General features: G+C 41.6%; 1 protein-coding gene across 2 annotated transcripts; it reads right to left on the bottom strand.

The window, feature by feature from the left end:
- Window positions 1–333: 333 nt before the first annotated feature.
- Window positions 334–15155, bottom strand: CD37 (CD37 molecule). 2 transcript variants are annotated; one of them, XM_063301131.1, is made up of 9 exons: window positions 15079–15155; window positions 11769–11847; window positions 11530–11602; window positions 10433–10557; window positions 8708–8782; window positions 7566–7670; window positions 6753–6938; window positions 4932–5015; window positions 334–1950 (listed from the first exon to the last, which is right to left on the bottom strand). In XM_063301131.1, exons 1-9 carry the CDS (start codon window positions 15117–15119, stop codon window positions 1873–1875), a joined length of 846 nt encoding a protein of 281 aa, XP_063157201.1. In that variant the 5' UTR covers window positions 15120–15155; the 3' UTR covers window positions 334–1872. The 2 variants fall into 2 exon arrangements, with proteins under 2 accessions (XP_063157201.1, XP_063157203.1); XM_063301133.1 differs by having other exon boundaries at window positions 11769–11844; window positions 15021–15128.
- Window positions 15156–24767: the final 9612 nt, after the last annotated feature.

Here is a 24767-nt window from a genome sequence, read left to right as displayed (position 1 = left end):
TAGAAGGAATCCTTGTAAGAACAGGACTACAGCTCCTTGGCTAAAGCTACTCTGTTCCAGAACTAATCCTAAATTCCAGTTTCTAGCAGTCTGCTGCATGCAACCCCTCAGAAATCTGATGTCTCAGAAGGCTCCTTTATGACTCAAAACCAGCCAATTAGCATAGACTGGTCAAGTGGAGTAAGGGGCGTGGCTAAGAATTCACCAGGAGCCATGCTTTTTATTCTGCTTGCCTGCTGTTAGCTGTTGTACAATGATGAGTGTCAATACATCCATTCTTTCAGGGAAATATCTAAAAGCTATTTTACATCCAAGTTCAGAGAGCCAAACATGACCATTTATGGTTCTTTATTTACAAAATAAAATGTAAAAACCCTAATTCTGTTAAGAACAAAGAACAGCAAGTTGAGAAAGGAGGTGAAATTATGTGTGTACCTCATTCCACCTATATCCTCTTCCTCAAGCTATTTTCCCCTTTATACTTCTGTTTTAAACATCTAAGCAGAATATATAAATACACAAACATAAAGCAAAAGAAGTTTTCCCATCTGCCCCTGCACAGGTTGTAAATGTGTAAAGTGAAACACAAAACCATGTCCAATGGTTGTTACTCAAAGATAAGGTGTCCCCTTCATTACACTTGCTGGGTGGTGGTGGTGGTAAAGTGGCTCCATCCAAAAATCCATGGAAATGTTAATGGGCATATGATGCATACCCAGTGCAAACAGCCCTCTTTCTTCATTCCAGGCCAGGTATGTCCTGCTGAGAGTTCAGGTATTGAGCTGTAGCTGCCTGTGAAGTAGCTAGTGGTCATGAGCTGCACCAAAGACTTACAGATACGATACTGTGGAACCTGTCATTCAGCATTCCTTACCATTCTCTGTAGGGGCTGGGGCAATTAGGAGCTACCAATGAACAATATCAGATGGACTTCAAGTTCCTCATCCCTTTTCTAGAGGGAAAGGCTTGTGATGGGACAGTTTGGTCCAAACGTGAGAGAGAAATTCAGCCCTCTTAACTGAGCCATTTTCAACATGAGTTAATTCAACCAAGATGAGATTGTAGTACAAAAGGCTAAATGCTACAGTACATGCCAAGAATAGCATAAAACACAACTATTTTCAGGTTTGAACATATCCTATGTATGGTTCAGAATGACTGAGGACTAGCTAAACTGAATAGAGTTCACCTCAACGGTAGCAGAGATGATACAAAAATTCTTGGTCCAAGCAGGCAGGTTGTCACCATTCTTAATTCACAGCCTGAGTTGTTAACTAAACAACATACTACCAATTAAAAAAAAAGTGGGATTTTTAGCTTTAACTCCAAAACAGCCCAATTAAAGGGTTTGAGGGTGGTGGTGAATGTTTAACATTTTATATGCTCTTAACAAATCACTTTTTCCCCAGGTTATATTTGACAGATGCTAGCAATAAGTGATTTATGGTTAAATAGTTTTCCTCATGAAAAGGTAGATCAGGGCTTGGATATTAAAATCTGTGCATTCCAGGACAATGCAATATGAAAATATAGTATTCTCCCTTATTTTAGGGATTTACTGTAAAGCCAAAAGGCAATACAGATAGAACCTTTGGAGGTCATCTAAGAGCTAAATCATCCTTAACTAACCGAAGGTAAACACTTGTTTCACAGTGCTCTGTTTTCTTATTGGTCACTCCGATTCTTGAAAGTTTCAGTTCGGTTTCCAAGATTAGGATCAATCAGGACGAGAAAGTTAGATAGTAAACCTGTGGAACACAACTGCAGCCCTACAAAGTACTGTTTTAAAACCCTGGTGGAATGACTGAATAAGACGGAATGTTCTTCAACGCTGTTGTCCCAGAAGGGGGGAATCTGTGGAGACTAGTCTGCCTAAGAATAACGAGCAAGCTTGTCATAGTTGGGGCCAATGGTCCTACAGAGAAACATCGATACCATCATGAGGCAAAGCTGTGGGAAAAGGAGAGATCGTATTAAAAGAAACAGCAATCACATATTTGTCATATGGAAAGCTAAAGTCCGTGTTTGGGATAGTTTGGAAAGCAACTTAAAAATAAGATTCTCAATTTGATCTGGTACCCTTCGAATATGCTGGGCTTCAACCTCCAGTATTTCTGCCTGAGATTTCTGGAAGTTGGGAATCCAGTGTATCTGGAAGGTTGGACACTTGCTCCAAACCTAAAAATTACAAGAATACAATAGCTATCCCTAAATCCTTGTTGAACCCAACCGGGTGCCTTTCATATCTGAACTACAATTCCCATAATCCCTGAAGTGCTTTCCCCTATCTGGATGCTCTCCAGACATGTGGATGAGCAATGGTAAGGCTGGCCGGGGAATTCCAGGAATATAATCCAGCACAGGGTACGTAGATACACAAGATGGAAAGAAGAGGGAGATGGAGACCAGAATGACTCACAGAACATATCTGGCAGGAAGGAAGGGAGATGACTGTCAATGCTTAAAAAGGGGGGAGTCTCTGCCCTGCAGCATTTGGGTCTCTTAAATTCTTTATCGTTCTCTACTGCATTTGTTCTCTCTAGCTCTCCCTATTGGTGCTCAGGTAACTGTGGCACAATTAGCTCTTGGGCCCAGTACTGTAGCATGATGGGTTTCATCTTGGCCCTTGGGGGCAGCAAAGCTCTTTTTGCAACAGCACAAGATGCACATAAGACATTCACCTGCAAGGAAGAATGGGTTGGGGAAAAGAAGGCGCGGACACGGACGCATTTGTACTAACGGAACATTCAAGCCTGACAATGCCCTGGAATAATTACCTTGCCAATATTCCAGGTGGATGTCTCTGTGTAGCAAGTATGTGAAATAATTTAAATGATTGTAAAAATGGGAAGAGGTTTCAGAAAGCTGGGAGAATTAAGGAGCAGCACAAACATAACTCGGGGGCTCATGCATCCCTTTGGGAAGCAAATCAACACATCACCTTTTCAGACATGCCCAGACCATGCCAAGAGTAGGGTGTGTATGTGTTGAGAAACACAGCAGGCATACACATGTACCCAGCAGCCAGCAGATCAAAAGCACACTGGAACAGCTAGGTGTTTGTGCCCCAACTGCAGGGCTCACACATAAAGGCCCAAAGGTTAAAAGCTGTTCTTGGATAGCACTGAAAGTAAAGACGGGGAATAATGAAAGGGGCAGAATTCCTCCTGCACTTTAGATTTGCACCAGAAATTAGATTAATTTCATGGATTTTCCAAGTCTATGTGACTCTCATTGGGGAATATCAGAAAAAAAACCCTGTTCCTCTTTTCCCCAGGCCATGCTGAACCTCTTCCCTTAAAATCCAGGCCCTTAGGATATATGCCAGTCCATTAAAAACCTTACAAAATAGCACGAAGAGATGTGGTTTGCTTTTCATTAAAAAAAAAAAGGAAGTAACACAATCAATTGCAATCTTCCAAAATAAACTACCCATAATTTACACACACACAATCTGTCTTTCTCCAGCCAACCTAGAACGTCAGCACAGAGAACAGATTTGCATAAAGGTCATCTCCACACATGGTCATAGAGGAAGCTTCTACTTGGTGCCCACTCCAGTTGTGTTGGACTACACTGGCCATCATTCTCAGCAACCATTGGCAGTACTGGCTGGGGGTGATGGGAATTGTTATTTCTTGCACCTTTTATCTGAGAGCTCAAGGCAGCTCTAGACAGGGTCTCCTTTTATGTCAACAAATAACCATTCTGTAAGTTTGGGCTGAAGGAGTGAATGGCCCAACTACACAGTTAGGCCAAACTTGAGCCCACGTCTTTCTGGCCTAAATCACACTTCTTAATTACTACACTATTCTAAATTGTAATCCAGCAGATGTGAAGAGTGCCAGATAGAGGAAACTGCCTGGGTGAATTCACAAGGATTCATGCAGGATCATTCAGTAGTGCAAGTCTTGCTGAGTATCTTCCTTGCAAATATACAAGCAGGACACTGTGACGTTTGGGGATGGCAGCAGCTTTTCTGGCCAATGCATGCACCCAAGAAAAATCAGTGGTCCCTGCACTGCACTCTTGAGCCACACCGACCACATAGAAATGGACATGCAGGGGCGAGAAATAGCACATCCTTCCCAGCACAGGAAGACACAAATAACAAGGCATGGCAGAAAGCCGGAAACATCTATGCCTGTACATAAATGCACTCCCTTTAGCCACCTGTTAGGGATCTCCTGGGAGCCACCACTATGCAGGTCCTTGTGTTCTAATGTAGTGACCAGCAACATGCACAGCAGCTGCAGTAACTACAAGAAAGATTCAGGATGGGAAAGAGATAAAGACCTCAACTCTTTTCAAATAACGCACTCACAAACAAGCACATGTAAACATTTCAGGTGTCCATCTGCAATGCCTATTGATCAAAATGGGTGGGCTGGTAGGGATAACACTTGGTGGCACATACTTTGGATAGTAGCACTGACACACTTCCCTTTCTGCCCCTACATGGGAGAAACATCATGGCACCTTAATGGGCAGAAGAAAAGCAGGCCTGGATCGTGCCATAATCAAGCAGCAAACTGCCCAGGGAGCTTTGACCACTGGGAGGTTTAAAAAATTAGATAGTTAGATCTCAAACAAGCAGTTCTGAATATCATGAAACAGCATCAAATAGTTCATTATTTAGCTTAGCATTCCAGAGGAGGAAGTGGCATTTCTGGGACTTTCTGCCCACAAAACTCAATTGTACTTCAGTATTATGTGCCTTTATATAATGGGCTGGATGGAGAAGGAGACTGCTATTATTGCAAAATGTTTGGTCAGTCCTGAAAATAAACACTGTGCAAGGTGGTATAAAATGAATACGGCCGTGACAATTTTGGGAGGCCTCCAAACCTATCAACATTTGCACCTCCCTGTGTTATTACAGCACTGGTGGAAATGCAGCTGTACCCAGCTAGCCATTCCGGACCTCTTACCTCTAGGAGAACAATCCCAAGGCAGATCCCTACAATGGTGATGATGTTATTGTTCAGCCAGGCTTGGACACTCTCTCTGCAGCCCTACAAGCAGACAAGAGTATCTTTAAAAAGGAGCGTCAGATGGAAATGCAAAAGAACCCTTGTCAGATCAATTACAAGGCACATCTCACTCAGCCACTTGGCACTGTGACCCACCAAATGTAGCCAAAACACTTATCAAAAAAAAAAAAAAATCAGGAAGGAATAGTCCACCTTTGTTTTCTACACTAGCCTTGCCTTTGCTAGTTCTGTTCTTCATGAACCTGTATGACTAATGTTCAGAAACACTCAAGGCGGTGTTCTTCTCCATATCAGGAAGAACTGAGTCCCACAAATTAATTTTGCACTGTATGAATACCTACTTCCTTTCATCTCTCCCATGCCAACTGGCTGCTTGTTTTAAGGACTCAGCAGAGAGAGGGTGAAATCAATACCTATATGGCTAAGGGCCTACATATTTACAGGACCATCTAGTGCCAGTAGCTTCTGCCCATCCAAAAAGATTGAGGAGGGTAGACTCACTCCACATCCTTTCTCTTAGGGAGGCTATTTACAAGGTCAAAGGACTTGATGTTTTGTTGTCAGCAGTCTTTGTTTCTTTTTAAGTAACGTTACTATTGTGCACAACTGTTTCTCATTTTATTATACCATTGTGGTATTTTAACTTTTAGTGAAAGAAGGAAATGTATGCCACTCAGAGTCCAGTTGGATTGGAGTAGCAAATGAGCCACAGTAAATAAATGAACACTTCTTTCTACCAGATGGATGCACCAAATGTGGCCAAAGAATAGTGTGCAACCCTCTTCTGCACAACTGCTTTTTGCAAGTAGGTTAATTATGTTCTTTCATGGCTGGATAAAGTAAGAGAAGGTGCACCAGGGTAGCAATGTGGGAACTAATGCATGAAAGGAAGTGGATAGAGTGGAAGAAAAACTTCTCTCTTTTTTTCATTCTGTAGGGTCCCATCTTCTGCTACACCCAAATTGGTTACACGCCTGGAAAGTGCCAAACTGGGCAAAAGCTGTTACGATGTTCCAGAATTTGCTAAAAACCTGGTTGTTCTCCCAGGCTTTGGGATAGGATGGTTGTGGAGCTTCATTTAATTTAGCTTAGTTTTGTTCTTCTGGTTTGCCATGTTTTCTTTTAGATTTGCTTATTTGCAAGCCAGTGAGAGTCACCAAGGAGTTGGGCAACCTCAAAATTGGAATCAATCAATCAGTCAATCTACACCACTCTTTTTCTACACCACCCTTTTTTGGTTGAGGGCCCTAACAGGAAGATCTATTACAATTTCCCCCAACTTGGTATCTCCCAAATGCATTGGAACAAGCTGTTCTATCTACTTCCTCCTTCCTATGAATTATTTTACAAAAATCTGCCATACCCGCTCGTCCCTTAAGTCACCTCCTTCCCGAAACTAAACCAGAGAATGAACGTGGCAAGCTTAATACGCTGTGCACGAAGTGTAACTTTCCCTTTTCCTCTCCCTAACAAGCAGGGACTGGCAACCTTTTCAGACACCATCACACGACGGCTTGTGTGCCTCCCTGCCCCCTTTTAAAAAATGGCCTAAGAAGTTTGCACACAAATACTGGTTGACACAGATTTCTTGAAGAATACTGACATTTCATGACTTTTAACCCCCCTCAAAGGATTTGGGCCAAGTTTTTAAAAACTGCTTTAAGTCAACATAAGTGTGCAACCATCACCATAGTACCCAAGGGGGCTGGGCTGCCCTGCATGCACCCCCAGCCAAAGAACAATATGTGGGCTACTCACTCTCTTGTAGATTGGCAACTGTTCCTGTGCTTGGCAGAAGAGGGCAGGCTTGCCAGTGGTTACATTGTTGGCTGGGTGCGGAGCGGAGATGTTATAACAGGAGCAGGGATACTGCAGAGTTAAGCCGTCTCTGAATCTGCTGTTTTCCAGCCAGTCTGTCCAGCTTGTCCAGCCACAGCAGTGGAACTAAGAAAAAGGCAGTGGATTGAAGACAGCGAGAAGGAGAAGATGGTTGGAAATGAGAGAGAAAACTTCCCCATTTGGGTATTGGAATCGTCCATGCTAAGGAAGCCATTGCTTTTTGCTCTGCAACAGATAAAACTACTAGAGGAAAAGACTCAGCACAGGGTTGGCACACTCACGGTGAACCACTTTGCCGAAGTTAAGCAGATATGAGCGTGGGCCATGCCTAAATGGGAGACTCCACAGAATCTCTTATCTATGCCAACTTGAGTTCCAGCATGGAGGAAAAGCAGGCTATACATGCAATGAACGATAGTAAATATGGCATCCAAATACCCGATGAATGAACTAAGTTCAGTAGGTTGACTCTATGGCTGTACTCATACAACACGCTACAACATGGCTTTAACCATGTTTTATTGAATAAACCAGAACTTTTTGAATTCACGTATTATGACTTTCAAGCCATGCACACCAGGCCAAATCTAAACAAACCACCTTATGGCTTAGCACATTACACGAACCACTCTACGTATGGCCAAATCTGGCCCCAAACACATCACATCAATGGAGCTAAAGGGTCTAAAACTAGTGTTACTGCTATAGTGACATAGCAAGACCATACCTTACCTGCTCTTGCACAAAATCCCAACTGTCACCATGATCTGAGACGGATGTATTTGTTCCATAGCTTGCAATGATGCCTTTTACATGTTCAGCCACTGTTGAACTGATCTGCGTGTGGAAGGAAGAGCAAGCTTACATAGGCTCTTTATTCATAATATATGTAAAAATAAAGGTGTGCCTATCAGTGACAGATCAGCATCCTGCTTCTCCTGGAGTCCTCCCCAGGTTGTATAGGAGGCAGGCAAGTCTCAATTTATAGATGAGGCTTGGTTCAATCACTGAAAACCTGGTGTCCACTTAACGTAACTTCTTTGAAAAACCAAGCTAGGGATAAAAACTGGATTATGTTTATCTGGAGTAGGGTGGGGAAGTTCCGCCCCAACTCTACTCTCAGTCTACAAAACCAGTTTTCCTTTTCCAAGAGAAGCCAGCTGTGGAGAACAGTGATTACACTGCAAAACCAAATCTCTCCCACCTTCTCAACAGGCCCTACAGAGTTGCTGATCACTGGCCCTTCCAGGAAGAGAACTAGATCTTTCTCGTTGCATCGGGTAAGACTTTAACTCAAAGCCTTAATTACTTTTGTTAAGGCACCAAACCAATTATTAAAGACATAAACATATGCATGCCAGTAAAAGATTTTAAAGAATTCAAAGCCTGCGCAAAGAACAGGAGAGGGATATAGTCAACTTTGTCTGGAGTGTAAGCTAGAGGCAAAATGGTGGCAAAAAGCAGAACTTTGGTGACCAGAAAAAAAATTATTCATAATTCACAAACATCACATTTACTCCTGGAGAGAAGTATGCATATCTTTTCTATTGCTCTTCCACACACCCTGCCACAGATCTTCTCTTATGCCACCCCTTTCCCTATCTGTGAGTCACAACCTCACAGAAGGAAACAGAAATATTGGGCCTAAATCAACTCGTCTCTTTCACATACTCTAGTCATTCTTCCCCAACCCAGTTTCTGGTTCTGGGGAGAAGAAGAAGGAGAAGAAAAAAAAGAGAGGACGCCACCCTTTTGCCTCTAGCTTACACACCAGCCAAAGTTGACTATATCCCTCTCTTGAGAAGCAAACATCATTGAAATAGCCCTACGGTGATAATCTTATGAGAAATCTTCTGATTTATGACACCACTTACTGTGTTGCTGTGTGTCTGTATCAAGATTGCAATGGTGACTTGGCCAGCAAACAAAAGCAATAGGAAAGCAAAGTACTATTGATGGAGAAAGAAAATGGTCAGCAAATCAGTCAATATCACCATGGTATCAATTTCTACAAGTTTCTTACAAACAAGCATACCAAAATTATTTTTAATCTGTATTCTTGTCTATATTTGATAAGTATTACTAACGTACAGACACATGCTATTCAAGGCCTCCAACGAGCACCGTAATCAATATAAAAAAAATCTATCAGCCATCATTAAAGGTGCCACAATACTATTACTACTACTAAAGGTGCCACAATACTACTACTTACTACTATTACTATTATTATATCCCACCTTTTTAATAAATATTGGTCAACTCAAACATGTGCACAAAACATCCCAGATATTTCTTGAGACTATCTAGAAGGGCCCCAAATAATGAGGAAACTTAGTTTCCCCACATCTCTTCTTCATACTTCCCTATAGCAAAAATAAATTTCCCACTGGTGTTGTGTTTTGCTGACTTGGAGATGGATAGATAACATTTCCCCTCAGCAATGGGAAAAGGTCATAGTCGGTGCAATGCTTCCTATGTTCTACATTATGGTGGTAAAGCATAATGGCAATTGTACAAGATTTCAACTTTCATTTTTAACAAATATTTAATTTTGGAGTCCCACAAATGCCACTGTGGGGGGAGGGGTGTCACCTCTGCCATGGCACTCACAGGTACCATGTTGCTAAGTTCTAACTTATGTGATAGTGATCAACGTTTTCAGTGATAATGCAGCAATTAACCTAAAGAGAAAAACTGGGAACCATTGCTGTAAATGATGCAACCACATCTGCAGCTAAATCACACAGTTCCAAATATATCACTGCAAAGGGAAGACACAGCAGAGCAGGATTACCTTTCAGCATTCCCCACTACAAAAGCCTCTTGGGAAACTAGCACATCATGCATTATACAAGTTCTCCTTCCTTCCTTCCTTGTGTTATTAAAAAGCACACAACAGGATTTCTATCTGTGCCTAGAGGGATCAGCTCAGCCACTAATTAACTAGAATGCTGTGGCATCATTTTATCAATATGGTAATAGAAAGCAGAAATGTCCCCATATTCATGAATTCATTGGCTCTCTCCCTGTAACTGAGTGGCACATAAGTATCACTGCAGTACCACATTCCCCTACCCTCCAAATAGGGTATATCCACTTTTTCAGTTGTTTTCATAATGATTCTTAGCAACCTTTTAATTGCATGGAATTCCCCACTTTCATGCTACTACACTGTCTTAATCTACAGATCCAGTTTCCAGAGAAATCCTGGTTTCCAAAATTCTTTGCTTTAATCCAGGAGTTGGCAACCTTTTCTGGCCCTAAACACTGTCCCGCACATTTGCATCACATGACCAAAGCATTCTTCTCAAATTGCCCCCCAAATTTCTTAAGATTTCAGTGGTATCATCCCAAAACTTCACAAGGTTTTAGTCTTCCTGCAAAGACCACCAAAATCTTTCAAAAAGTGTTAAATTTAGGGGAGTGTTTATATAATATTTTTTTAAAAACCTCTTTTAATTTTAATTTAATGGGGGGCATCATTTGGGATGCCAGGGGCAACATGATGTTCCCATCTGACTGAACCCAATAAATGCTACTTCCTTTTCTTAAAGAGTACCAGAATCCAGACTCACTGCTTCTACCCAGCTACTTACAAGTCCTAGCATACACTTGATTTCCTTGAGAGAGCCCAAGCATCCAAGAAATCCCAACAACATTGTTAGGATGCCAACACCAGAGAAAATGTAGGACCACATCTTGAGAGCATAGTATGAGGACCCTGGGAAGGGAGGAAGAGACAGATCAGAACAGTCAAGAACTGATAAAGGTATAGATGATGGAGAAGAAATCAATAATAAGCAATCTCTATTATTTCCTTATTCTTCAACTGTTAGAAAGATTTGGGTGAATCAAGCCTGGTTTATTGGCCTATGTCCAAAGAAGCCAAAGTCCTTTAAAAGAGCAGCTAAAAGCTTCCTCTCTGCAGTGTTCAGAAAAGGAAGATGAAGGAGCCGACAGGGACATGCAAAGTGTTGCCTTTATGAAGGCCTATTTTCAGTTCCCTCTTAGCCTAAGGCTCTCCCAGTGAGTCCGGAGGGTGGAGTACAGCACTAGCAAATAAGCAAACAAGGTAAGAAGAACTGATTTGTGGGTTACACATTGTGCAAAACCCTAAGGTGTTTTTTTTTAAATGTTGGCTTAGCATGATGCATGAATTCAACCACTATAGTTTGTAAACCATTTTTACATAGTTTGTATTATATGAAAACTAGGCCATTATGGTTTGTTTAACAAATCATGTTGAACCATGGTTTAGCACAGTGTTTCTTAATGCGTGGTCCAAGGACCTCTATGGGTCCCCGAAAACCCTCTCAGGGGTCCACAAAATCAAAATTATTTGCCAGACATTGAAGATATTTGCAAAAATTTAAAACAAAGTCACTCTTCTCATTATTTTTTGTTAAAAAATATAGGGTTTTTCATGAAAATATTTTATTTATATTAATATCTAATGGGTTTAATATTATTTATTCATTATTCAATAAATAAATATTCTTAAATGCATCCATTTTAATTTTTAATATGGTAAATATCAACATATATAACCCATACAAACAAAAGCTCTTTTGGGTCCTCCATAATGTTTAAAAGTGGGAAGAGGTCCTGATAGCAAAAAGTTTTAGAAATACTGGTTTAGCACAATGTTCAAATTCAATTATGTAAAGTCGGAATGAGAACCCCTGCAACTTACCAAGTATAGAAGCAAAATTATTTTGATCAAAAAGTATCCACAAGCCAAAGCTGAAGACGAGACTTCCAAGGATCTGAAGAAGGGGGAAGAGATGTTTGGTTTGTTTTTAAAAGTATATATTTATGTACAATAACCCTTCTTTCCTCTTTTCCCATCCTGCATAAAGACAGGATCAAGAACTGGCTGCAAATCAAATTAATCTAGCTGGCTATCCAACTGGCCCCCAGCCACATACTCACAAAAAAGAAAAGGTTGAAGAGAAAGAGGAAGTATTTTGTGACACTGAGACATCCTCTGTGGGACATTATCTTCTTCCTGCTGGAAGGAAAAAACATTGTGTTTTATTCTACTTTAGCTGGGACCATTCCCCTTCCAGGCTCCATACCATCATCTGAGGGACTTTATTCAGAAAAAGAGGGATTCTATAAAAATGGAGCCTAGGCCTTTATTGTAACCCCAGAATTTGCAGGGTGGGGTCACAGTAATGGCCCACTTGGTTCCTGGGGAAACAGAAACTAGTTCCAAGATTCCAGAAATTATTTGAAGAAGGTGAGAAAACATTATTAACTGACAAGGGAGACCCAGTTTGCCTGTAATAACAATGACAGTTGCCAGCTGTTTCCAAATGATTAACAGACCCCACCCTTCCACTGAATTTTTAACATTTATTTTTAAACAGGCCATTGCAGCTGGATCTCTGAAAGCAGCTTACGGTGCAGCAATGGCAGAGCATTGGCCGTACATCAGTGTTTCTCAAACATCTTAAAGTTGCCAAGTTTGAGAAACATTGACGTACGTCAAGCTGCTACTGAAGAGTGTATGTTGTTTTTCCTTCTTCTGATCACCGGCTCTGTAAGTATAGAAGGAGTACTAGATGGTCAGGAGTATCCAGAGTTGGTCAAAAAAAAGTCAAGAGGGTAGTAGCAGCTGATCAAAGCCCACCCCCCTTCTTATGTATACATGGTGCACATGATGCACAGACATAAAAATATGTGTCTATCTTGACTTTTTGACACACACATATCCTGAGGATGCCCCTGAAGACAGCTATTCCTGAGAACTGAAGGTTGAGGCATTGCTCAACATCTAAACCAACTTTTCTCAACCTTTTGACCCTGGAGGGACCCTTGAAATATATTTCAGACCCCAGGGAATCCCTGCACATTTAGGCTCAAATATAGGCCAGAAGTTACAAAATTATTATATTCGTGTGTAGGCCTGTATATATGCACTAACAGTGTTCTTAAACTAAAAAAAATGAAACCTACCTCTTTAATGTGAAGTTGCTCAATTTGAAATAATTTTTTTAAATATACCGTGATCTCCCAGGGAACCCCTAGGGACCTCTTACTGAACCCTGGTTGAGAAACCCTGAGCTATACCAAGTCATTTCACAGATGTAAAATTATATTTAGAGACCTACAACAGCATTCCTCACCCTGGTATCTTCCAGGTGTGTTGGACTTCAACTCCCTTAATTCTCCATTTTATTAATCTATTAGATGTTTATTCCACTTTCCTCCAGGGCTCATGTACCATTCTCTTCTCCAGTTTTTCCCATCCAACATACTAGAATGGTATCAGAGTGGTGAAAGCTGGCCCAGAAATGTTCTCAGTGATTGTAGCTATATGGACCTTCCCGTGTTCAGCAACAGCATTCTATAGATTAATAGCAAAATCAAGCTCTAAGCATGTTTGCATGTGGAAGGGAAAAATACCAGAATCTTGCAGAACCCCAAGATCTATTGAAATACCAAACAAAAAAAAGTGTAGGAAAACAGATCCTAATTCTTTTTTATTTAAAGATGGAGACATAAATACAAACAAACCAATGACATCTGAGCATATTCAGAGTCCACAATGGCGGGGGGGGGGGTAGGTAGTTAAACATGGATGGGAGTTGGAGTAACATCAGGAGAATATTACTTTCATGTCCAGAGTTTAAGCTTTACCAACCCTTGTAGAAAACAGGAGGATAAAACTACATGTAGACAAAATATGGTTCTTCAGAAAACTAGGGGCCCTTTCATCATAATTTCCTCATAGATTATATTTTCCTACCACTGAAAAAGTTTCGAAAGGCATCTTAGAGCAAAGCAGAAGAGGAAGTTCTATGTTTCAAAGTTAATGTGTCACCGATTCCCTGAAAGATAGCCTCACTTCCTGGGGTACTGATGTAAGTGATTTTTTTCCCCCATTTCACACAAGCCCAAGTGCTTGTGTGAAATGCCATTTTAGTGCCATTTTAGCTTTCTTGCCGATACAGATCTAACTTGTCTGCTGGATGCGCTAACAGACTTCACACATTTATTCTCATGCCAGTTGCACATATCACAGACTGCCCCCACTTTAAGATATCTAATTACACTATTAAATTATTATTTCCTTTTTTCCACATGATTCTCCCAAAAGTTATGGAACAGATATATTCAGTTTTGCTGCCGATTCCGGTTTACTTCTTTCCACAGGAATTTTCTTTGTCACAATTATTTTGTATACTTTAAACCATTCATTTTCTAAAGTAAAACTCAAGGCAACTCATAGTCATGTCTCTTCCATAATTTGGGGTGACTTTTGTCCCACTCATTCACACCCTAATTCACATACTGTAAAACATTTCAGACAATGCTGTTCGTTATGCATGCCGTGTTTGTGCAATCTGGGCCACTTATATAACTCTGCATAATATAAAGTAGCACAGGAGATGGCTTGGGCAAGTACTGTCCTACATGCATGTTTACAAGCAGCATTTGGACTTTTGCACACAGTTGCACTTTCTTCCAAGCCACCTTACTTGGCAATCAACCATCACATATTCAAAGACACACTTTACTCTGGGCTGTCCAAGTACACAAGAAAACTAACACAGCTAAAATGCCTTTTTACAATTTTGTGTGGCCATACATTGTCAGTTAGTGGTGCACCTTCCTTCCTGCTCCCATCCCACTCACTCTAAAAACAATTCACACAACCACCCTTACACCACCCAACAACCCAAGCAGTCATCTGCCCACCACTCACCTCCTGCTTCATACAACCGTCTGCAAAATTTTCCCCGACCCCACGATGCCCAAACATGAAACTGTAGTCCAACCACCTGAAAGGCACCAGGCTGGGAAAGGCAGACTTATTTTACTTAGCTAGCATTAAGCCACCTTGAATCTATACCCTGGTCTCATGAACCTCACTAACTCTACAGTTGCTTAAGCTCAACACCCCAAGGCCCCTCACTCAGCTTTGGCCCCAGGAAGTTCCTCACATACACATAACACAGATACATATCCATCCAAATTCAATCCACTAATACGCACTCCCCACAAGGAGATTCACCCCCTTGTAATCAATAATGTGATATTTGAAGGTGGGGGGGGGGAATCAGCACTTCCTGCACCAGATCAGCAACCCCCCCGCAGATGCCCTCCTCTCCTAAGCCAGGCTTGATCACAGCAGCTTTCTCCTTCCCTACAACCGTCTCACCCATTGGAACGTACCTTATCAGCCAAACAGCCTTCACCTCCTGCTTTCTGCTACTATCACAGCACAACTCACTTTTCTTTTTTGTCTTCGGATGAGCCAGTCCCAAAGTTCATCCCTCTCCCCCTCCCAAAGGGTGCCCTCGCCGTCGTTTGCTTCTCATTGGTTGCAAGTAAAAGGAGGGAGGCGTGGCTTAATATATGAACAATTAATAGACTCCAAAGTTCTATTAATTCCATCGGCAGCTGGTAGTTTTCAAACGACTTCCCCGTCCCCAGACTTCTTTTTTCTTTGTTCTTGTTAAGGGTTTTCCATCCATTAGTGAAACAAAAGGTGTTGGGTTGGGGGGGGGCGGCAGGGGGCTGGGATGGTTTCATGACGTTTATTTCCTGCGCCTTCCAAGAGAGCCAGTTTGGTGTAGTGGTTAAGCCACCAAGCTAGAAACCAGGAGTCCCTGATTTCTAGTCCTGCCTTAGGCACAAAGCCAGCTGGGTGACCTTGAGCCAGTCACTCTTTCAGCCCTAAGAAGGAGGCAATGGCAAACCGCTTCTGAAAAACCTTGCCAAGAAAATTGCAGGGACTTGCCCAGGCAGTCTCCACGACTGAATGGATTAAAAAAAAAAATCTTCTGCTTTCCACACCTGGATTTTTAAAAAACAAAGGAAGCTAATACTGCCCACACCCAGCTACTGATGAGTTGCATGCTTTTAGTAAGCAATATAAATAGATACTTGAGAGGAAACACCAATGAATTCTATGGGAATTTTATCTCTGAGTACGTCTGTATTAAGACTGATGTAAATCTGTCATTTAGAATAAGGAAGGCCATTCATGTTGACTGCACTTCTCCATGGAAACCGCCTGTTTTGCCAACTTGGGTTCAAGACATTAGATCACTGCAAACTTTTGTACAGTAATTTGATAAGATGACTTTAGGCAATGTAATGTACATCATACTTCAGCAAAGGATCGTTACCTTGTCGTGGTGCTGGAGCTTGAGCACCTCAATGATGCCATGAGCTAAACCGTGAAGGGCCACCCAAGACGGGAAGGTCATGACAGAGAGGTCAGACTAAATGCGATCCCTGGGGAAGGTAATGGCAACCCACCTCAGTATTCTTGCCGTGAAAACTAAATGGATCAGTACAACCAGAGATATGTCGGTATACCATCGGAAGATGAGACCCCCAGGTCGGAAGATGGTCAAAATGCTACTGGGGAGGAACAGAGGATGAGCTCAACTAGCCCCAGACGTGATGACGCAGCTAGCTCAAAGCCGAAAGGACGGCTAGCGGCCGACGGTGCTGGTGGTGAACGGCGAATCCGATGTTCTAAGGATCAACACACCATTGGAACCTGGAATGTAAGATCTATGAGCCAGGGCAAATTGGATGTGGTTATTGGTGAGATGTCAAGATTAAAGATAGACATTCTGGGCGTCAGTGAACTGAAATGGACTGGAATGGGCCACTTCACATCAAATGACCACCAGATCGACTACTGCGGACAAGAGGACCACAGAAGAAATGGAGTAGCCTTCATAATTAATAGTAAAGTGGCTAAAGCAGTGCTTGGATACAACCCAAAAAATGACAGAATGATCTCAATTCGAATTCAGGGCAAGCCATCTAACATCACAGTGATCCAAATATACGCCCCAACCACAAATGCTGAAGAAGCTGAAGTAGAGCAGTTCTATGAGGATCTGCAGCAACTACTGGACAACACGCCTAAAAGAGATGTTATTTTCATCACAGGAGACTGGAATGCTAAGGTGGGCAGTCAAATGACACCTCGAATTACAGGTAAGTATGGCCTGGGAGAACAAAACGAAGCAGGACACAGGCTGATAGAATTTTGCCAAGACAATTCACTCTGCATAACAAACACTCTCTTCCAACAACCTAAGAGACGGCTTTATACATGGACTTCACCAGATGGACAACACCGAAATCAGATTGATTACATCCTTTGCAGCCAAAGGTGGCGGACATCTGTACAGTCGGTAAAAACAAGGCCTGGAGCTGACTGTAGTTCAGATCACGAACTTCTTCTTGCACAATTTAGGATCAGACTAAAGAGATTAGGGAAGACCCACAGATCAGCTAGATATGAGCTCACTAATATTCCTAAGGAATATGCAGTGGAGGTGAAGAATAGATTTAAGGGACTGGACTTAGTAGATAGGGTCCCGGAAGAACTCTGGACAGAAGTTGGCAGCATTGTTCAGGAGGCGGCAACAAAATACATCCCAAAGAAAGAGAAAACCAAGAAGGCAAAATGGCTGTCTGCTGAGACACTAGAAGTAGCCCAAGAAAGAAGGAAAGCAAAAGGCAACAGTGATAGGGGGAGATATGCCCAATTAAATGCAAAATTCCAGAGGTTAGCCAGAAGAGATAAGGAATTATTTTTAAACAAGCAATGCGCGGAAGTGGAAGAAGACAATAGAATAGGAAGGACAAGAGACCTCTTCCAGAAAATTAGAAACATTGGAGGTAAATTCCAGGCAAAAATGGGTATGATCAAAAACAAAGATGGCAAGGACCTAACAGAAGAAGAAGAGATCAAGAAAAGGTGGCAAGAATATACAGAAGACCTGTATAGGAAGGATAACAATATCGGGGATAGCTTTGACGGTGTGGTCGGTGAGCTAGAGCCAGACATCCTGAAGAGTGAGGTTGAGTGGGCCTTAAGAAGCATTGCTAATAACAAGGCAACAGGAGACGACGGCATCCCAGCTGAACTGTTCAAAATCTTGCAAGATGATGCTGTCAAGGTAATGCATGCTATATGCCAGCAAATTTGGAAAACACAAGAATGGCCATCAGACTGGAAAAAATCAACTTATATCCCCATACCAAAAAAGGGAAACACTAAAGAATGTTCAAACTATCGAACAGTGGCACTCATTTCACATGCCAGTAAGGTAATGCTCAAGATCCTGCTGAAGGTAGACTTCAGCAATTCATGGAGCGAGAATTGCCAGATGTACAAGCTGGGTTTAGAAAAGGCAGAGGAACTAGAGACCAAATTGCCAATATCCGCTGGATAATGGAAAAAGCCAGGGAGTTTCAGAAAAACATCTATTTCTGTTTTATTGACTATTCTAAAGCCTTTGACTGTGTGGACCATAACAAATTGTGGCAAGTTCTTAGTGGTATGGGGATACCAAGTCATCTTGTCTGCCTCCTGAAGAATCTGTATAACGACCAAGTAGCAACAGTAAGAACAGACCACGGAACAACGGACTGGTTTAAGATTGGGAAAGGAGTACGGCAGGGCTGTATACTCTCACCCTACCTATTCAACTTGTATGCAGAACACATCATGCGACAAGCTGGCCTTGAGGAATCCAAGGCTGGAGTTAAAATCTCTGGAAGAAACATTAACAATCTCAAATATGCAGATGATACCACTTTGATGGCTGAAAGTGAAGAGGAACTGAGGAGCCTTATGATGAAGGTGAAAGAAGAAAGTGCAAAAGCTGGCTTGCAGCTAAACCTCAAAAAAACCAAGATTATGGCAACCAGCTTGATTGATAACTGGCAAATAGAGGGAGAAAATGTAGAAGCAGTGAAAGACTTTGTATTCCTAGGTGCAAAGATTACTGCAGATGCTGACTGCAGTCAGGAAATCAGAAGACGCTTAATCCTTGGAAGAAGAGCAATGACAAATCTCGATAAAATAGTGAAGAGCAGAGACATCACACTGACAACAAAGGCCCGCATAGTTAAAGCAATGGTGTTCTCCGTAGTAACATATGGCTGCGAGAGCTGGACCCTAAGGAAGGCTGAGAGAAGGAAGATAGATGCTTTTGAACTGTGGTGTTGGAGGAAAATTCTGAGAGTGCCTTGGACTGCAAGAAGATCAAACCAGTCCATCCTCCAGGAAATAAAGCCAGACTGCTCACTTGAGGGAATGATATTAAAGGCAAAACTGAAATACTTTGGCCACATAATGAGAAGACAGGACACCCTGGAGAAGATGCTGATGCTAGGGAGAGTGGAAGGCAAAAGGAAGAGGGGCCGACCAAGGGCAAGATGGATGGATGATATTCTAGAGGTGACGGACTCGTCCCTGGGGGAGCTGGGGGTGTTGACGACCGACAGGAAGCTCTGGCGTGGGCTGGTCCATGAAGTCACGAAGAGTCGGAAGCGACTAAACGAATAAACAACAACAAAACTGGCAAAACAAAACACAAGTGGAGTTTGATAATACTGTATTTTCAGAGCTGGGAGTCCCAACTGTTTACTTTGCCTTTCAATGTAAAAGGTAACCTGGCATTAATTACTGCAGTGTTTCTCAACCTCAGCAACTTGAAGAGGCGTGGACTTCAACTCCCAGACTTCCCCAGCCAACTAGGAGTAAGAAAAGACCTTATGGCCACATGGCTCATTCTTAGCCCAAGAAACCATGTGTTATATTTAATTTGGTCAGTGTGTGACTCACTTGGTAGATTGGGTTGAGTCAACTGAAATTTCAACTTCCCAGCCTTGAGATTGGGAGACATGTAATCATAGATTACAGTTTGATCTAGCCCAGTGTTTTTCAAATTTGGCAACTTTAAGATGTGTGGACTTTAACTCTCAGAATTCCCCTACCAAGTGAGTCATTTCTCAAGTAAAATATTACCCGGCCCAACTATGGATACTTGATTCTGTGTGTATGTGTTTTTTTCTGGTGGACCAATCCAGATATGGTTTGTTGTGAATCCTAAGCAAAGTTACTCAGACATACATTCAGTTGAATTTAATGTACTCTTAAGTAAGCATAAATAGGATAATGCTCAAATACTGGCAAAAAACACTACCAATCAATATAAAAGTCCCTTTCATCTCTTTCATCTTGCTTCTCCTTGCTGGCTGGGGTCCCCCAAGATACTAAACCCCAAATAAGCCACATTTTGGTTTGATATGTTGTCTGAATGCCGCCATTATTCTATCTCCCTGGGACAAATTTTAGATCATAAAAGTTTTCAAGGCAGGAAGGCTGATGTTCTGAAAACCATAAAAACCACATATTGCATATGTCAAGGAAGTGGTCTTCAAGACACATATAAGCAAGAATGCTTAGTGGCTGGGTTTGTGCAATGCACATGGGGATGGCTGCTATAGACCACTCCTCCCACATTTGAACTGTTTTAGATTCTCCTGCCACTTGGACATTTTTACTTTTTTACTCTTATTTATATTTATTTATTAGAATAGGAAGGACAAGAGACCTCTTCCAGAAAATTAGAAACATCAGAGGTAAATTCGAGGCCAAAATGGGAATGATCAAAAACAAAGATGGCAAGGACCTAACAGAAGAAGAAGAGATCAAGAAAAGGTGGCAAGAATATACGGAAGACCTGTATAGGAAGGATAACAGTATCGGGGATAGCTTTGACGGTGTGGTCAGTGAGCTAGAGCCAGACATCCTGAAGAGTGAGGTTGAATGGGCCTTAAGAAGCATTGCTAATAACAAGGCAGCAGGAGACGACAGCATCCCAGTTGAACTGTTCAAAATCCTGCAAGATGATGCTGTCAAGGTAATGCATGCTATATGCCAGCAAATTTGGAAAACACAAGAATGGCCATCAGATTGGAAAAAATCAACTTATATCCCCATACCAAAAAAGGGAAACACTAAAGAATGTTCAGACTATCGAACAGTGGCACTCATTTCACATGCCAGTAAGGTAATGCTCAAGATCCTGCAAGGTAGACTTCAGCAATTCATGGAGTGAGAATTGCCAGATGTACAAGCTGGGTTTAGAAAAGGCAGAGGAACTAGGGACCAAATTGCCAATATCCATTGGATAATGGAAAAAGCCAGGGAGTTTCAGAAAAACATCTATTTCTGTTTTATTGACTATTCTAAAGCCTTTGACAGTGTGGACCATAACAAATTGCGGCAAGTTCTTAGTGGTATGGGGATACCAAGTCATCTTGTCTGCCTCCTGAAGAATCTGTATAACGACCAAGTAGCAACAGTAAGAACAGTAAGAACAGACCACAGAACAACGGACTGGTTTAAGATTGGGAAAGGAGTATGGCAGGGCTGTATACTCTCACCCTACCTATTCAACTTGTATGCAGAACACATCATGCGACATGCTGGGCTTGAGGAATCCAAGGCTGGGGTTAAAATCGCTGGAAGAAACATTAACAATCTCAGATATGCAGATGATACCACTTTGATGGCTGAAAGCGAAGAGGAACTGAGGAGCCTTATGATGAAGGTGAAAGAAGAAAGTGCAAAAGCTGGCTTGCAGCTAAACCTGAAAAAAACCAAGATTATGGCAACCAGCTTGATTGATAACTGGCAAACAGGGAGAAAATGTAGAAGCAGTGAAAGACTTTGTATTTCTAGGTGTGAAGATTACTGCAGATGCTGACTGCAGTCAGGAAATCAGAAGACGTTTAATCCTTGGGAGAAGAGCAATGACAAATCTCGATAAAATAGTTAAGAGCAGAGACATCACACTGACAACAAAGGTCCGCATAGTTACAGCAATGGTGTTCCCCATAGTAACATATGGCTGCGAAAGCTGTACCCTAAGGAAGGCTGAGTGAAGGAAGATAGATGCTTTTGAACTGTGGTCTTGGAGGAAAATTCTGAGAGTGCCTTGGACTGCAAGAAGATCAAACCATCCTCCAGGAAATAAAGCCAGATTGCTCACTTGAGGGAATGATATTAAAGGCAAAACTGAAATACTTTGGCCACATAATGAGAAGACAAGACACCCTGGAGAAGATGCTGATGCTAGGGAGAATGGAGGGCAAAAGGAAGAGGGGCCGACCAAGGGCAAGATGGATGGATGATATTCTAGAGGTGACGGACTCGTCCCTGGGGGAGCTGAGGGTGTTGACAACTGACAGGAAGCTCTGGCATGGGCTGGTCCATGAAGTCACGAAGAGTCGGAAGCGACTAAACGAATAAACAACAAATATTTATTTATTAATTTTATATTTGTATATTCTATTTTTATTGTATGGTTGTTTAGTCAGTTTTTGTAAACCGCCCAGAGTCCCCCAATGGGAGGAGATGGGTGGGCACAAAATAAATAAATAAATAAAATGTGATGGGTGACTTTGTGGCTGAGTGAATTTTACACATGCAGCCTGTTGTAGTTATGGCTCTGTGTTGTAGAAACCCAGGAAACTGAGTTAACTTAGTAAGTATATATAGTTTCTTTCAAGTTCAATCCCTGGTTAACTTAATGGAATGCCCAGGTAGTTCTCTTGGCCACAGGTCAAAGGTAATTTGCCATTGCCTTCTTTCAAGTTGATTTTCTGACTTTTCAGGCTATCTTACCCTGGGATTTTCTTCTGGTTTTCCATCCAAGAATTAATCTGCATCTGACTCTGAGTAGCATTTGGAAATTATCCAAAGCTAGTGAAGTACTGGGCTAACTCAGAACTATGGTTAAATCATGGTTTATGTTGTGCAGTAAACTACGATTAAATCAAATTGTGCAGAAACAGCCAGTAGTTCATGGCTCTGCTAAGCAAGCAACAAATCCATTTGCTTGTATTCAAAATGATTTCATTTATACTCAGTATAACTTTGTACCCTCAAAGAAATTGGAGCAGAGGTATGAAAACTAGATTTTGTTCATTTTTTTATCTAAATTCAGGCTAAGAGGAGGGTGGTTAAAAATAAAAACATCCATAACCTTTTAAACTGAATCAAATAAGTGTCCAAATGTAATTACAGTATTTCATTGCTTCTCCCTTGGCTGATCTGCTATGTATAGAGTTCAATTTCACCTTTTCTAATACAGATACAAACAGAAGACTATTCTTTCTTCCAAAATCCATCTCTGGGTCTGCTGTAATCCCTGGTGAAATGCCATTGTGTTAATTTAGGGCACTCATGAAAGGATTTGCCACAGATATGAAACTGCTGAGCTCATGATCTTTTCTTAGAGGCAAGGAAATAGTAGTTGTGGGAAGGTAGCAGCATATGGTTAGTAGTTTGAGTTACTATCAGAATTTTATTGTGGGGATGGGGGAAACCTGGTGGGGAGGTGTTCTTCCATAGGTACCAAAATATCTTGACTAGTTTTGGGAATTAGGTAGCTACAGGTTCACAACTGAGCAGTTAATGAGCTGTGGGTCTCATGCAGGGTCCCATTTGTACCCCATATTTTTTGGGGGGGGATTTTAGATCCTTTTTCAGTTTGGGGGGTTTGATGGGTTTAAAGGCTAAATAGGTGTCAAGCCTTGAAGAGGCTTCAGGGAGCCATTGTATGACTTAAAATCCTAACCCACCCAAAAAAGAGGAAGTGCAAGCCCCCCCCCCCAAAAAAAACACCAGTTTGCATAATCCTGTCCTAAATGATAAGGGGATTGGTTGGTTTACAGTGTACTACATTGTGTGACTAACACAACCTAAACATAAATGTTTTATTGATTTTATTGTAATTTTTTTATTGTTGTGAGCTGCCCAGAGTTGTTGAGAGTCAAGTGGCATTCAAGTTTAATAAATTATTACTATTTGATTTATTAATGACAAATAAATGCTAATATTAGTACCTTACAATTTAGGAAAGTTATATGCAGCAGCTCAGGACCTGGGCCACCCATTTTTTAACCATGGTTTTTTTGTTTTTTTGTTTATTTGTTAAGTTGCTTCCAACTCTTCGTGACTTCATGGCTTTTACCTAGCCACAATTGGCTGTATTCATTATTGTGCTATGATATAAACTATGATTTTTAATCCGCATTAGTTTTTCACAACACACTAACCTAAGTATGGTTAACTATGGCTCAGTTATGGTTCTGTGTTGTGTGTCCCTAGCTAACGCAGTTACTTCTATAAATGTGGTTCCATTACCAACAAGTCTGCCTTGTAAACATAATTTCTTTATAAGGAGATTTGAAAAAAAATATTTTCCTTTCAGATTTCCTAATGTTATACTAACAAAACATATGAATCTTCCCTTACTATGCAACCAGGATATAATACAATGACAGCTGCATTCCACTCAGAGAGTGAGCATCATATTAGGAAGTGCTGCTTTTTCACTTCACTACTTTCAAAATAGCATATTTCTTTTCCTTTTTTTTTCTTTATTGTTTCCCCTTTCATTTTCTTTAATCAAGTCCGTTTGTAAAAAAAAAAAAAAAAAGCAGCAGCTCCAAGAAAGCAGATACTCGTAGTGGAACGAATTACCTGACTGTGTGGAGGTCAAGTTAAATATAACCCTGAAAAAAATGGTGAAAGAATTTCTTGTGTAACCAATTGTAACTCACACTGTTTATAGCTGACAACAGACGTTCCAATGTAGGTCTGATTTAGGCTGCCAAACTAGGTACCGCCATTAGGTGGTAGCAAAACGTAAGCTTTGTGTATCTCACTGCTACCATCTACTGTTTGTCGCGTTTTTCGCAGCCCAGATCTGGTAGCTTTTTCCCCTAATCTGAAGGAGTCGAGGTTGGAGAAGATTTGTCGGAGGTTCTCTGAGCCGCGCCCACATGTACTCAGAATGCGTATAAGAAGCAGGGCGATGTAAAGTATGTTGACATCCCCGCCACGCGTTTTGACTGATTCACACGTCGTCCTAAGCCACGGCTTATGAACCAGATACACCCCAAACCACCAGCAAGCAATTCCACTGTGGCGGGAGTCCTCCCTGCGTTCTGTCCCTGTGCGAACTTCAAATGTGGGACCCGGATCGCCTCCCGCTTCGCCTTTAAAAAACAGGAGCAACATTGATGTTGCTGGAAAGGACGCACCTCCCCACAGCGCGAGGCGGGGACGGGGATTGGGCCTGG

The sequence above is a fragment of the Candoia aspera genome, chromosome 4 (assembly GCF_035149785.1).
Source record: "Candoia aspera isolate rCanAsp1 chromosome 4, rCanAsp1.hap2, whole genome shotgun sequence".
Lineage (NCBI taxonomy): Eukaryota > Metazoa > Chordata > Lepidosauria > Squamata > Boidae > Candoia > Candoia aspera.
This window is presented reverse-complemented; position numbering and strand designations above follow the sequence as displayed.